Source organism: Chelonoidis abingdonii, chromosome 3, assembly GCF_003597395.2.
Source record: "Chelonoidis abingdonii isolate Lonesome George chromosome 3, CheloAbing_2.0, whole genome shotgun sequence".
NCBI classification, from domain to species: domain Eukaryota; kingdom Metazoa; phylum Chordata; order Testudines; family Testudinidae; genus Chelonoidis; species Chelonoidis abingdonii.
Window position 1 is genome coordinate 44230809 of NC_133771.1, and position 16038 is coordinate 44246846.

General features: G+C 38.9%; 1 protein-coding gene across 1 annotated transcript in view; it reads right to left on the minus strand.

Annotated features, from left to right (window-relative positions):
- CSMD1 (CUB and Sushi multiple domains 1) overlaps positions 1–16038 on the minus strand; it is a 2093217-nt gene that overhangs the window by 594528 nt on the left and 1482651 nt on the right. Inside the window, exon 12 of the mRNA XM_075063712.1 lies at positions 1601–1713. Within this exon, the coding sequence (XP_074919813.1) occupies positions 1601–1713 (113 nt within the window). The remainder of the gene's footprint in view (positions 1–1600; positions 1714–16038) is intronic.

Genomic DNA, 16038 nt, shown 5'->3' on the forward strand with positions numbered 1-16038 from the left:
TCATGTATGCTGACCAATGGTGAAAAGAAGGGAGCGGTTTCACAAATGGTGGTAAAGAAAGAAGACAACTCCTTCTAGACCCTCATGAAAGATGAAAAATAACAGGCTTCTCAGGTGTAAGTTCCTGCCAATATTACCACCTTTTTCATGGATTAAAATGGGAGTAATCTAAAAGGAGTCAGGAGAGTTTAGTCCAGAGACGAAAGATTCCCCAGTATCAAGGCTGCCTCTGGCACAGAGGAAAACATGCCAGACACACTAGTGTTGGTTCCAGGCAGGACAAGGCACCGTTAAAAACTCTCAGCAAGAAGGTTGCCCTAACACCAACAGACTCAGATAATGGACCCAACTTCCACAGTGCTAGAGAAATTCCAGGACAAGATAAATTATATCCTGTAAAGAGCCTTCTCTCCTCACCCCAATTAACCACTGGGGGAATGTGATCTGGACATTGAGGCACCCCAGAGGGAAAAATGAACTATAGTTATGCAGCCAGGAACCCCAAGAGGACAAAGACATTGTCTCCAGGAAGGGAGTTCTGGGGCACTGCTCTATCCCAGAGCTTGGACAATCTGAGGGGGCGGGGAAGAGAGAGAGAGAATGTGAGCGCAGGCATACGCACTTGCCCCACAGGGCACTCACGAGGGTTAAGTGCACCCCATTACAGGCACTTATCTGATTATCATAATAGCAGAATAAATTTAGCTAAGTAGAGGGCTTAAGAATTTCCACAACTTCTTTATTCTGGACCATAGTTTCCCCCTGTATATGCTGGCCCTTCTTTTACTGACAACCATAATAAATACATTCATTCTGTGGCTTATATGGCAGGTATATCTTTTGTTAAAACTGAAAAGAACCTCTATGGTGTATGAAAACAATATGAATGCTTTACCCATCCCAACTCTTTTGAAGGTTGATAATACTAACCAAGATTTGCAAACTTAGGTATCTAAAGTTAAGCAATTAATTCTGTACTTCAGAACCTAAATAAAAGTGGCCTGATTTTCAAAGGTGATGTAGATCTACAGCTTCCATTCACTTTTAAGCACACAAGTATGAAAATTTTGGCTTTCACTTTTATTACAACACCATTCTCAGCCATTCCAAACCAACATTTCCTGTGAGGCATTGCTTAACACTAGACATGGGGCAGCAGTGGAGAAGTCAGCCCAGGCAGGAGGCTGGGATTCCTGAGAGCAGTCCCTGGCCTGTGTCCCAGCCTGCTGGGGCACATGGCAGTCCCCAACCCAGGCAGTTCTTACCAGCTACAAGCAGCCAGTGCCTTGCACTGCCCAACTATAGCTTTCAGACTCTGACCTAGCCAGCAGGTGGAGCCTGGGGAGGGCGGGGTCTTGTTGCGTGGGGGTGGGGAGGAGGGCACAGACCTCTAATTTTGCGTCTGGCCCACCTCAGCCCCTCTACCAGGAAGAGGCTGGAGCCACCCCTGCACTAGCCATTAGTCCATTGGTCTAGCACTGACAGGCTGCCTTGTTATACAAAACCCATTTAAAGTACATATAAATACATATATGTTTTGTAGTGTATCAAAGGATCCTAGATTATGAATGTAAATGAGTTAATTTAATTTGGTTCATACCTTGATAGACAGCTTTGAATCCAGGTGAGCCAATGCTGTCATCAGATTGCAGATGTAGCCACATCTGGTTGCTCATGCTCACAATAAGATCAGGAACACTAGAGCCAGTAAGTCTGCGGACAGGATAAACCATAATGTCATTTCTAGATGCATGGGTGACATAGATGAACAGAAAATGTATTTTGATGTTAAAATGATATTTAAAAAATTACATTATCCTACTGTTCTAAAATGTCCACATTTGGCAGTAGTTAATTCACACTAGTCTCTATTTTTAGGATATAACTGGTATTTCAGATAGCAATGTGTGATAACTGTTAGCAAATGTAGACTTTTTAATGACAACTGCTTTAACGTAACATACAATAAGTAAAACAGTGAAATTTTGTGGCATGATGTGCTGTTTTTCAGTAAGCTACTACACATACATTGAAGTGTTCAAGACTGTATGTAATAATAAAAATGGCAAGTATCCTCTAAGAAACTAAAATTCTTCTCAAAACAGGGAAGACTCAATACCAAGAAACTTTTGTTGCAAACTTAAAATGAAAAGTTTCAGAATTGGAATGGGGAAAATATATTACTGAAACTGAACTACAGTCATAAATAGCTTTTCCTTAGTAAATCTTAATTAACTCAACTGTTATTAAGGAGGTTATCTAAGTGTCCATAATATATAAAAATGGGGAAAATGGCAAATTCTTAATAATCAAGCAGGGAAAAAAGAACCCTTGAGTTTCACCAAAACATATTTATATTTTTATTTTTAGTTTTAGTTTATATTTTTGGAAGGGCAGAGAGAGTTTGTCAATGGGAGTCCTCACTGAAAAACATAATGGGCCAAAATCACTTCAGTGGAAATGCACCTGTCCATGCCAGGACTGGATTTGGCCCAACATATATATATCACAATAGAGATTTAAATGAAGGTCAATATTCAAGTACAATGTATTGTAAATATAGCTGGTTGAATGGCGTAAAGCTTGTACATGAACTGTTGCTGAATTAAAAATTGGTTTTGTTCACTCTTTATTGTTTGATTTCCAGCAAATACAGTAAACAATGCAGTTTGTTCATGTGACAGCAAGTTTGGGTCCACAGCTGAGATTTATTTAATATAGAAATGAAATTCACTTCAACCAGAAACAGAACTGAATATGCTGCCTGAACTATTCACAGATAATCCATACCTCAAGTAAGTTCTTGAAAACTATTCATTGAACAATTAATAATGAACAAATTCGTAAAAAAAAAACAAAGTTCATTTTGTGAAAAAGGCTAAAGCAATCAAATAAATCATTTTATCAGTTTCTACTATTTAATTTTGATTCCACTTGGATATTAATTATTAGAACATCAAAAATATATGTGAAATAGAAGAACTTCAGCAAATTTACATGGAAAGCACAAAAACCTGAATGAAAAGCTAAATAAGATAACTGAAATTAGGCAAAAACTCAAATGCTCCTCAAAGGATCCTCCAGTACATTAGTTCCATAGCTTTATAAAAAAAAAATTTTTGTGCCCGATTATTTTTTAAATTACTTCTAATTTTATGCATGTTATTATGTGCAGGTGAGGGCTTGTAGGTGGAAATGCTAACATTTAGATCCCTGATTTTGCAGGCAAATCAGGTAGACTGTCATCTTAAACAGTACTATTTGTGCTGACAATTAACTGAGGATGTAGAAATATACCTACCGAATCAGAGGCTGGGTTGAGGCCCCTGTAATATTTGGCTCTGTGTATGGTGTGTGGCATCCTCAAGCACTGGGTTTCATACTTCCACAACTTTTCCCTTACCTATACCATCAAGCCCAACTTTCCAGAGCTCTCCTCTCTCCTTGTGCTTTATCACAACAGCTGTCTTGCCAGTATTCCCCAGGTCATTTGACCTCTTAGGGGTTTGCAGAGAGAGAATTGTTGAAATGATTTAGGGCTTTGACTCTTCAAATTACTTTCCTTGCTTATCTGCCAGATGGCAAATTTGGTGACTTTTGGAAATATTAGAAAGCATATCCATGTGGCTTTGCCATTTTACTTTCAAAATAAGTTTGTGAAATCAGTTACATTTTAATTTGCTTGTTGTTATAACTGATGTTTGTGCTAATCATATCATCTGCACACATTTAAAAATATTTTGCTTTACCCGATCATTTATTGTCTCCTAGCATTCATGTCTTCCAAAGCTACTTCAGGTACACTGTTTTTGTGGAGACTAGAAGCAGGGCCGGCTCCAGCGTTTTTGTCACCCTCAGCAGAGGGGTGGGGGGTGGGAGCCACGATTGGCAGCATTTGGCTGCAACTCTACCACCGCCGCTTCTTTCTTTGGCGGCAATTAGGCGGCAGGTCTTTCCCTCCGAGAGGGACTGAGGGACTTGATGTCAAATTGCTGCCAAAGAGCCAGACTTGCCACCCCTTTCCGTTGGCCATCCCAAGCACCTGTTGGCTGTGCTGGTGCCTGGGGCCAGCCCTGACTAGAAGCTAGAACCAGAGCAATCAGGACCAGCTTTAGGAAGTGCAGGGCCCAATTCGAACAGTTTTGATGGGGCCCTGGCAGGGATGACAAAAAAAAAACAAAAAAACCCCACCACACATGTAAAAAAAACACATAGGGCTTGTACTCACTGGGAGGTGCTCCGAGTCTTCGGCAGCACTTCGGTGGCGGGTCCTTCACTCTCTCCAGGTCTTCAGAGGCACTGAAGGACCCGCTGCCAAGTGCCACCAAAGACCCAGAGCAAGCAAAGGACCCACTGCCGAAGTGCTGCCGAAGACCCGGAGCGCTGCCAGGGTGAGTAAAATTAAAAAGGCGCCTCTAGCCAGGGAAGAGATTCTCACTGGGCGCGGGGCCCTCTTAGGCACGGGGCCCGATTCAGGGGAATTGGTGGAATTGCTTTTAGCAATGAGTAAGTTCCTACTCCTGGGATCTTTTGCAATTTTCCCAAAGTTGCAAAAATGCCAATAATATATTAGATACAGAATCACTGTTGGTCTGAAAGCAGAAACTTTGAGAGGGCAGTGAGTTTGCATGGAAAGGATAAACATTTTTGAAGGAGAAGTTAAACATTTACTAGAAATAGGCAAAAATTGACTTCGCTTCTCAAGGATTTTTTTCCCTTATTTATTCTAGTACAGAATAAGTGAATAGCTTTAAAAATGTGTTTTTTTCTTAATTCAAATATTTCTATCATACTGAGTTAATCTCTAGAACAAACAAGTGCGATTTCCATTAGGCAGTGATCTCCTCCCAGGACCCCTTTACAGGTTTCAGAGGGGAATCTATGATCTGGTTTCTTACTGAAGAGAGGCACTGCCCAAAAACTGAGGATAAGAAGAGCTGCCACTTAGTCTGCCTGATCTTGTTATGCTGATGTGACCAGGGCCGCCCAGAGGATTCAGGGGGCCTGGGGCATGGCCGGGTCTTTGGCGGCAAGTCAATGGCGGATTCCTCTCAGAGGGAAGGACCCACTGCCAAATTGCCACTGAAGAATGAAGTAGCGGTGATAGAGCAGCCTAAGCGCCGCCGATCGCGTTTTTTTTTCCCCTGCTGCAGCACTTCAGCGGTGGGTCCTTCACTCGCTCTGAGTCTTCTGCTGCACTGAAGGACCCACCACCGAAGATCTGGAGCGAATGAAAGGCCTGCAGCTGAAAACCCGGAGTAGCTCGCGGGGCCTTGGGCAAATTGTCCAACTTGCCCCCCCCCCAGACGGCCCTAGGTGCGATGCATGGCCAGAAAGAGTTAAGCATCCTGCAAAATAAATTACTCAAATAATATAATGTTTATGTTTTTGTGTATTTACATACATATGGGTAGTGGTCAACAATGTAATCAACAGTCCCTCTCTACACTGCATTCTGTTAATTCAGAGATCAAAAGAACTTCCTAGAATTTAAATGTATTATAAACATGTGATATCATTGTATTCATCTCTTTGAAATGTATAGCAAATTATCTGCGAATGGTGAAGGAACAGGCAATTGCCTTATGTTAATTCATATAGCTAAGTACCAGTGATGGACTTTCTTCAAAATCACCCTAATTACCTATTGTTCCCCAAGGGACTCCAACCTATCAAAGAAGGCTTGAAATTGTATAAGAGATGTTTGGGTTCCAATCCTTTGTATCTCAGATCTGCTTAACATTAATCAGAGGAAATTTGAGTCATCAGATTGAGAACCCAGTAATGCCGGTACTCCCTGAAGGTGATATTGGATTATATCCCGTGGACTAAATTCTAAAGGAACTCTTTGCAACTACAAAGTTCAGCATCTGTGCTATGAATCTGAACCTCAAGAATTTAACTCATGTCTATATGTATATTGATCTTTTAACCATAGTCTCTTTCTTTTCTTTTTTAATAAATTTTAGTTTAGTTAATAATAATTGGCATAAGCGTGTATTTAGGTAAGAACATAGGAGGTAATGTGTGCGATATTTTGGGATTGGTAGAACTTTTTCTTTTATATGATGAAATAAGATTTTCAGAAATCTTTATCATATTTGTCTTGGGTACCTGAATGGAGTCCTGAGTCAAGGTTTGTCATAGGTTTCACCCACACTCTGGACTTTAGAGTACAGATATGAGGATCTGCATGTGAACCCCTAAACTGAATTACCATCTTAGATCTGGTTTTGCTGCCACCACTCCCAAGTACTAACTCCCTTCCTTGGGTAGTCTTGAGAGACTTCTTCACCAATTTCCTGGTGAACACCGATCCAACCCCTTGGATCTTAACACAAGGAGAATTTAACCATCCTCCTCCTTTCCCCCCCGATTCCTGGTGATTCCAGATCCAATCCCCTTGGATCTTAACACAAAGAAAAATCAATCAGGTTCTTAAAAATAAGACTTAATTAAAGAAAAGAAAGGTAAAAGAAAAAAAAAACTCTGGAGAGATTAGCATACCAGCTACTCTCACAGACAACAGATTCAAAACACAGAGGATGTTCCCCTGGGCAACAAACTTAGTACACAAAGGAATTCCCAATTTGATTATTCCTCTAATTGCACAAAGACAAAGTCTCAAAAGAAAAACATAAAGCTATTTATTCTTTTCTAAAACTTACTACTCTGATAAGAGGCTGGTTCCTTGATCTTTTCCACTCTGGCTGAAAGTGAAACTGACTAAGACAAAGGAAACTTCCCTCCTTCCTTTTGAAACATTCTGTCCCCCATTGGTTCCTCTGGTCAGGTGTCAGCTAGGCTAGGTGAACTTCTTAACCCTTTACAGGTAAAAGAGGCAGTAACCCTTAACTATCTGCTTATGACAGAGTAAATTCAAGGGAACTGTGTTGTTGGCTTCTGGGCAACCACTGAGGTAATAAAGAAGCTTTTTTTCTGCTGGTTTGGTAAATCTAAGTATTGAAAATATCCACCAGATTGGGGATTATCTGCCCCATTCTTTGCAGTTCACCCTAATTGAAAGACCTCAGCTAGCCCCCACTGTGACCCTGGTCACAGCTGGTTATTGCTGAAAGACAGATCTTCAGAAAACTAGCCTTATTTCTAATTATAATCTATTTTTGAAGTAATTGTAACATCTGTTTTATTTTGGTTGCACTCTCTCTAAATGATTTCTCTGACCAACAACAACTGGATTAGTTATATTCTGGAAAACAAGGATTACTGGAGTCATTTCAAGTTAACTGCAAAGTTTCAACTAGTATCCTGTAGTATATTTAGTTAGTATAGCTGGTTCTTGATTTTCCAAATCAGCCTGGTTTAGAGCTGTTCTGAAGGGAAATGATTTCGTCAACAACTCAGATAACGCATAGATATTCCCCACTCCAGCCCACGGCAAAGAAATTCGAATGCAGTCTTTTGGTGTTCTCTCATGGTCCACAAATGAGTTTCTGATTTTCTCCTTTATGTGATAAGATTATATATGCTCAATTTTGACTGATAAATTTGGCAATGAGGCTATATGCTTATATATATATATAAATATATATAGACTTTGAGGTCAGAAGGCACAATCATGATAATCTAGCCTGACATCCTGCATAGCTCACCCACCCACTCCTGAAATAGACACCTAACCTCTGGCTGAGTTACTGAAGTCCTCAAATCATGCTTAAAAGACCTCAAGTTACAGAGATTTCACTGTTTACACTAGTTTAAATCTGCCAGTGACTTGTGCCCCATGCTGCAAAGGAAGGTAAAAAAAAACAAAGGTCTTTGCTATATCTGGGGTCAGGAAGGAATTTTTCCCTGGCTCAGATTGGCAATCTGTTAGAGTCTGAGCATGTGAGCAACACCCATCAGGCAGATACCTGTGAAAGTAGTCTCTTCAGTAACTCAAAGCCCTCTCCATCTACTGTCCCTTCTCCAGGTATTGGAGATTTTTGCTACTGGCAGTCACCAATGGGCCACATGCCACTGTAGGCAGTCCTATCATACCATCTTCTCCATAAATTTAAGGTCAGTCTTGGAGCCAGTTAGCTTTCCGCCCCACACTGCTTCCATTGGAAGGCTGCTCCAGAACATCACTCTTTTTATGGTTAGAAACCTTTGCCTAATTTTGAGCCTGAACTTATTGATGGCTAGTTTATATCCATTTGTTCTTGTGTCCACATTGGCAGATTTATTCTTTGATATGGAGAACTCTAGCTAATTTTTTTTCTACATATTTGAGAAGAAAGGGAGAAATTCCTTGTAAACATTGGTTAATCTTGCTCTCCTTTATCATGTAGATAGACAACATTATAGTCGGAGTTATCATAATCACAATGCAGCAATTTGATAAGTTCTGAATTTATATGGTGGCTAGATAGATGGCCCTGATTTCAAGTCAAGTGATACGCATGATTCTGTTTTGGAGTATTGATTGTCCTCATGAAATAAGAGATTAGATGTAGTCCCCTTAGGGTACATCTACACTGCAAGGTAAGCGCAAGTGCAGGCTCAGCCTCACATTAAGGCCTGAGACCACACACCGCCTCCATTTACACACAAATCCCTCAGATTCAGACTTTGGGTCCTAGGACCCTGTGGCAGTGGAGGGTTCAAGCCACAGTCAAGCTGGGACCCGAGGTTTGAGCCCGGTTGCTTTGCAGTGCAGATTCAGGCTTAGTCTAAGGGCATTTCCATCTGTAGTGATCACTGCTCTTCAATATTCTGACATTTCATAAAAATCTGTTTTCACAGCACTAAAGATTAGAAGACTAGGAGTAGTGTTAATGCTGTGAGCTGGGATGCCAATATAAAGTGTAAGGAATCTTTATGGAAGCATAATTTGAAATATCATTCAAGAAAAGCCTCTGTTTGTGTGAACTTTCTGCAGGGCCCATCACCATAGTGACTGAGCAATAGATGCTATGCAAGAGATTCATAAACCTAGTAACTGACTTTGAGTGAGTCAAGAGTTTCATAGAAACTTTGTGTGAACATGAAACCTTGTTTTCTTGTGTCTCTTATTTTAATTAATATCTTGATGAGTGTGATGGTGATTAGAGTCCCAACGATCCATGAACTGGGAATCATTTTGGAATGGCTTGGAATTTTCTTCAGTTAGGCAGCTTTTTTTCAGTAGACATGTAAGACTCTTTCTTTCTTAGAAATATTATTGTGATAATTGATGCAAGACCAGTAAAGTGTATGTTTTCATTTTTGTGTTGTTTTCTTTTGGTAAACCCTGTTCTGAGTTTTAAGATTCAGAATAGCACCGGAGCAAATGGAACTTTTTGGAATAAGCAACCAAAAAAATAGCAAGTAATAACTGTGCAGTCTCTCTCAGGGACTAACAATAGGGTTCATGTCTTCAATAGATGCAAGAGAGATAAGGTTATGCAGACTGTGAAGGTAACTACAAATAATTGTTTAAGTTCTGTATGATAGACTTGCTGAACAACTTCCACTACTAAGCAGTCTAAAGAGGTCTCTCATCTAGGGAAAAAGGATTGGCATTTACCATATTTGGAAAATTAATCCTCAGATTAGGCTGATACTAGAAATTTGGTGTGCAGATTAGCCTATTTAAGGAGAAAGGAACCTCTATTCCAAAATCCAACTAGATAGGTAGGTTCCATCTTCCTTTGAAAAAGCCTAATTGGATCTCTGGAAACTTCACAGTCTTGAAAGTAGCTGAAAGTCTTCAAGGGGTTCTAACTGTAGTCTTGTCAAGACTATCTACTTTTCTGTTTTGATAGTGTAGATGAGTTTACATATTTCTTTCTTTTTCTGCCATTTTGACTATTGCTCACAGTATTTAGGTGCTGCCATTTATTGCCTAATTTAACTGTTGGTTTTCCATGAGCAGAGTAATTTTGTTGTTGTTCCTTGCTATTGTTTAGGGCCAGGTGCCTGGCCCAACAGTATAGATTAATGCTGAATAAAAAGCTTACTTTCAGAAAATATTTTTTTTAATTCCCCTCAACATAGAGATAGGAAGGAGAACAGAATGTAGAAAACTGCCTAAAGTGCTACTCCAGCCACAAAACTTTCTTTTCCAGGTCAGCCACTTTGAAAAACTGCTTGATGGAAGCATTTCATTAGAATTCCTCTGCCAAGAAGAGAAAATATCTTTAACCTTCTCATCAGAGAAAAGTCTAGAGAAAGAGCTGATTCAGAAATGTAAGTGAAATCAACTGAATTTTCTGTATTGAAAAAAAGTGTAAATATGGGAGGATTGGCAACATCCTGTTTGTACTGAGGGAAGCACAGGATTTATCAAAAGTTCAACCCTGATCTAGAGTGTGATTGGTCTGTTCCTAACAGCACAATTTGCCCAGAGACAAAGAACCCACAGTAGATTGGCAGATGTATCAAATGTATATATTTAATGAAAGGAAATATTAAATATTTTTCTTTCGAAAATGTTTACTTTGAAGGTAAATATGGCTGGGCTTTGGCTGTGGCCCTATACAGAACACTCTGATAGGAAAATAATTTGGAAAGCTTTGTGAAAAAAAAGACCTGCACTATGTTCTAGGCTGATGATTCCATTTGCAATAACACAATACTTCTTGGCAGGTACAGAAAGGAATTACTGTACACACTGAAAGCAGAGTGGACTCAAAACTGTATGAACAAAGGAGTAGGAAATCCATCGTATACCACTTTTTGTCTAGAAGGATCCTATGGGAGTTACTAACTAACCAGAAATTGTTACTTGAAATATTATACAAGAGGTCTGATTCTATCCCTTGAGCTCTCATTACTGCTAATGGCAGTTAACAATGAGGAGAAAGTTAATTCTAGGGTATCATTGGTGCTGGAGGGAAATAAACTCCATGTAAGAAATACTTCTAGGTTTGTTTTGTTTTTTGAAGTTACTCTTGCTGTTTAATTTTACATATCTGAATCTCATCAGTACCACTATCACAGAATCAGAAAAGTACACAGGAATGCAAGAAACTAAGAAGTATTCCTCAGTAGACATTAACAAGAGATTTGCCTTAGAGGGGATTTTATTTCTGTGGTGGATGATATGATCTGTGTGCTGATTATCACATTACACCTTGTGTAATGTTTTATACTTGGGTAAAGAGAGTGTAAAATGCTGCCAAAGTAAAAGCAGGTGAGAGTCATCCCCCATATAGATAATTTCTATGTCAATTTAAATGACAAATCACTATGATGTCCTTTTTTATAAGATTTGGAAGAAGCTATTAGGTAGCAAGCAAGCCACCCATGGCACCTATGTAACTGCAAATCGAAGTGATATCAAAGTACAATGTCTATAACTGAGCACAAGACTGACTGTCATTTTGCACCTGGTGCCCTGCTGGGACCTATAGAAGGAAAGAAAATGTGTGAACCCTGACATCTCTAGTAGGCAGACACTCTGTGCAGTAGGGGGTGCTTATATAGAGGAAAGGAGCTTAATATCTGAAGTAGGTGGGATAATTTTGTTGGTTTGTTTTCTAAGAACTAATAATGTTACTTAGCTGGGCAGTTGCAGGCAGGCTACACAGAAAGGAAAACAAAGACAAATGAAATATAAAACCTCAGTGAATCTAGGGTCATTTTTTCCAGGTTGCAAGGGAATGGAGGGGAAGTGTTACAATTTTGACAGAGAAATTTGGAAATGTTAATAAGAAATTTATAAATATTTTGGAACCATCACCTGTGTATATTTTTAGCCTATGTAGCCATATGATATTCCTATTTTTAACCTCTGGCCTTCCCTCCTATTGTTTGTTACACTTGTTGCATCCTCTCTTAATTAGACTGTAAAATATCTGGAGCAAGGACTACGTCTACTATTTGTCCATCGCCTAGCAAAAAGGGGATCCTATCCTGACTGAGGTCCTTTGGCTGCTATTGTAATATTAATTATATTATTATTATTATTATTATTATCACTATCAAGATTCCATATTCTTTTTAAAAAATGGTTTGAACTTTACCCTCTATTTTTTCCTCTTTGACTTATTTTAGTGCGTATAGTATTGTTCAACAAAAACTGTATATTCTTGGAGATTTTATAAAAAATATATTTCACAAACTGAAGCTCAATTAACATAAAGTGAGCTAAGTATTTTATAAGTCAATGATCTCTACATCAGCAATACTAAATTCCATTATGAAGTAAAAATTTCTAACAGAACTCAGTCTCAGCCATTTCTGGAGTTCTCAATACATTAAAGCAGTTTTCCCCTTGGACTGGCTGACCTTTCATTGATTTTGTAAGTATTCTTCCTCTTGTACAGAGACAGACTGAGTTTGACAGTAATGCTCTATTCTTCACAGGTGACAAATGACCTATGCTATTTGTATATTTAATTGCACCCATATGGCGTGCTAACACTCTGAAGCTTTGCTGTTGATGCTGCTTTATCCAGCTAATGTCCATAGATATCCTCAGTTCAGCGTGGCTCTATTTTTACTTTGAGTCTCATTGTATCAACTTCCTAGGCACTTAATTAACCAGAACATAAAAAATGAAATAATCCACTACCACTAAAAATCCTTCCCTCCATATCCTACAACCCCTAAAAAACAAATCAACTAACAAAACAAAACAAAAAAAAAACTCTTCTCACTTTAACCTTTTCTAAATACCATAAAAAATAAGATTAATTAAAACTAAAATGTGTTTCCCAGCTATGTGCAGAGAAAAAAAAAAGAAGAAGCTTGGCTGTTCTTTAAATATTAGGAAAGTTGAGATTGTTTTTTAAACTCCCATTAGTTTTCTAAACTGTGCATGAAGAGAAGAAAAGGATCATGGATTATATAAAAATATCTTTGTGATGAAACATAGGAGATAATCATAGCAGTTTTATGAATTCAAGTGCAGAAAACTGATTTTTATTTTTACTTTATGGAAACTAGTACATGAAGACATTGTTCCTTTTTCAAATAGATGACTTAATGTGCTGGGTTTTGGCTCACCAACTCCTGATTTCATACTACTGGCACTAAGCAAACAATTAAAATTTTTCATCATTTTATGTCATCAAAGTCAGAAAAGAGTTTATGATGTGACAGAATTAGTAAAGCTATTAAACTAAAATTTAATAAAACATATGCAAGAGTTTTTGAAGGAATAATCCCACCAAAAAGTATAAAAGCACTGAAGCCCAATATGTTGGTTCAACTCATGAAATATTATGAGCACTGGAGAGTGCCTCACCCCAATCTCAGGCTTGGTGCCCGGCATTATAGTGACCCTCAGCAAAAAGAAGGTGAAATTACAAGGAAAGTTCTCCTCAGTGCCTGCAGCCCTGGGAAGCAACATGCTTGTTGCAAATGGAATCTTCAGAGAATTTAGCTGCCAGCCTCTACTGAACATGTGAAACAGAGATAGTCAGAGACTTATAACTTGGCCAAAATTGGGTGGACAGTAAAAGTCACCACTCCCATCTCTGAGTAACCCTAACCCTCACAGACACACACTACTTTAAATCACTGCTCCAAACCTTCTTAATGAAACTGTTATACAAAATTTTAACATTGGTAAAACAACATAAGTTTTCCTAACCTCATTCTCAGAATGGCCGAAGTGTTTTTGATTAAACGTTCTGGCTCTTAAAATACAGAAAATGGACTTTGGAAAATATAAGCAGAAATAGATGCCAAAATGGCTGTCTATCGCCTGAGAGACAAAAGAGACAAGAGCTCTTGAAATCTGAGAAAGGTTGATCCTTCAACCAAAGGGGTTGAAATCTTTGAAACTGAGTATGTAGGTAAGAAACCTGCTTAGATAGATTGTAACTTGCTAAAGTTAAGTTTTAGTCATTGGAAAGTTATTATTTGTAACCTTTCATAGCTCTTTCACTCTTACTTGAAATCACTTAAACATATGTGGTTTGTTAATAAACTTCTTTTATTACAAAACAACCCTCAGTGCTATTATATAGAAGTGAAAGGGCAGTCTTTAGCTAACCTAACAGGCTGTTTGGGTTCTGTCTCTTTGGATGCAGCAAACTTAATAACTTCTGTGACAGTACACTAAGAGTGACTGAACACTGCAGAAAGATATTTCTGGGGAACTCAGGAATTTGGGTTCCCTGATTGCTACATGTAGAGCAAGGTTTGGACTGGCAGAGTCCTAAAGCGTTTTCTGGAAAGGCAGACAAGCTGCTGTGCCAGGAAGTTGAGACATAGTTTAGCCACAGCAAAACTCACTCTTGCTGAGGTGGAGTGGTAACGTAATGGCTCACAGTTCTGGATGACCTGAGCAATAGGTCACAATGATGCACTAGGAAAATCATGATCTGAATGACCAAACTATGATATGAATTGTGTATTAGAGACAGATTTGCAGATTGTCATTACAATGGATAGGTCATCTCCAAAGGCAGCTGGCAGCCTATTTCTTCCCATGCATCACTTTCCGTACAAGTCTTCTGAGGTCAGGGAGGGAGGTCATCCAATCCCATTCCCTCCTTATAGCTCTTTCCATTGGAGGGATGAATAGGCATCTTGCTCTATTTCTTTCCCACACCCTAGAATTAGCTAGCATTTATGAATGTTGCAGTGAGGGGAAGCAATTAAGTGGGCACTTCGTTCCCACTCCCTCCAATTCCAGTAGTTGGGTTGGGATTCAGTAACTTTTGAGGAGCTGGCTTGTTTGTATATTTACAGAAGATAAGTTGTGCGGTAAGGAAAGACTCAAAAGGCTTAGAGTTTTAGTTTGGGTTCAGATAAGCACTTATTTTTGCATAATTAGCCGAACAGGACTCTAAACCTAGTGATCTTTCATCACTACTAGAAAGGTAGACATGACCAAGAGTTTTTGTAGTTGATATTTTAAAGAGACTTCCATAAATATCTGGCCTTTAGTCTGCCCAGGCTGTTCAGCATAAGGTCCTTGTATTATATTTTAAGAGCTTATAAATTAAACCACCTTAATGGAAACTTCACTGTAAGCTGCCTCATTCCTTCAGAAATCATAAAAAGCTTGAAAGGCACTGCTCAAATATCTTATTACAAAAGGAAGTATTAACACCAACTAATGGAAAGTTTTGATGATAAAATTACTTTGACATTTTGATATTAGTTTCAATTACGATGAAACAATCAGTAACTGTGTCTATAATACACTAAGGCTAGTCCCTTTATGTCCACCTATTTTAAAACAAAATGGAGGAAATCCACAATGCATGTTAAATATACAGTATTTGAGAGGATATGATGCAGGTGGATGATTAATAACTACACAAATACTGTCATGATAAAAACTTGGGGAGCAAACTAATTATCTCCTATTCTATAGATTTAATAAGCACTATAACATCCTAAAGAAACTGCAATTCCATTATATTGTTTCCACTACCAATTTATTTTAATCGCTTTTATCCCTTTCCTGTCTTAACCAGATGTTGTTGGTGGTGCAGGTAATGTTAAACCGCTGTAATCATAAGGCAGGGGAATTTCAGTGGTATACAGAATGAGATATATAAGTGTATTACTCATGAATGCTTGAAAAACTGAGACATGAAGCAGAATCGGTGGGGCATCAATAAGCTTACTCAGCTCAATAGTCATATATCAAAGCTGATTCCAATTGTTTTCCAGAATCCACCAAATATGAGGATACTAAGAATATTGATTCAAACCCAGATATTAAACATATTAAGAAATAATATTTGGTTTCAGGGCAATACCCAATTTTTCTTCTTCAAGTGATTGCTCATATCCATTCCAGTTAGGTGTGCACGCGCCGCGTACACGTTCGTTGGAAGACTTTTTACCCTAGCAAAACTCGGTAGGTCGACTGGGTGTCCCCTGGAGTGGCACCGCTATGGCATCGGATATATACCCCAGCCGACCCAGCCATCCTTCAGTTCCTTCTTACTGCCTGTGTCAGTCGTTGGACCAGTGGACCGCGGCTTAGCTGATCTCCACTTCCCTAGCTACTCGTAGTTCTCGTGTATATAGTTATATAGTTATAATCCTTTATATATATATAGCTGGTCTGTATGTCTGCTACGTGGCCCGCTGGTAGTTCCACCCCATCAGTCTTGACTACCTTCCCTCTCTTCACTACCA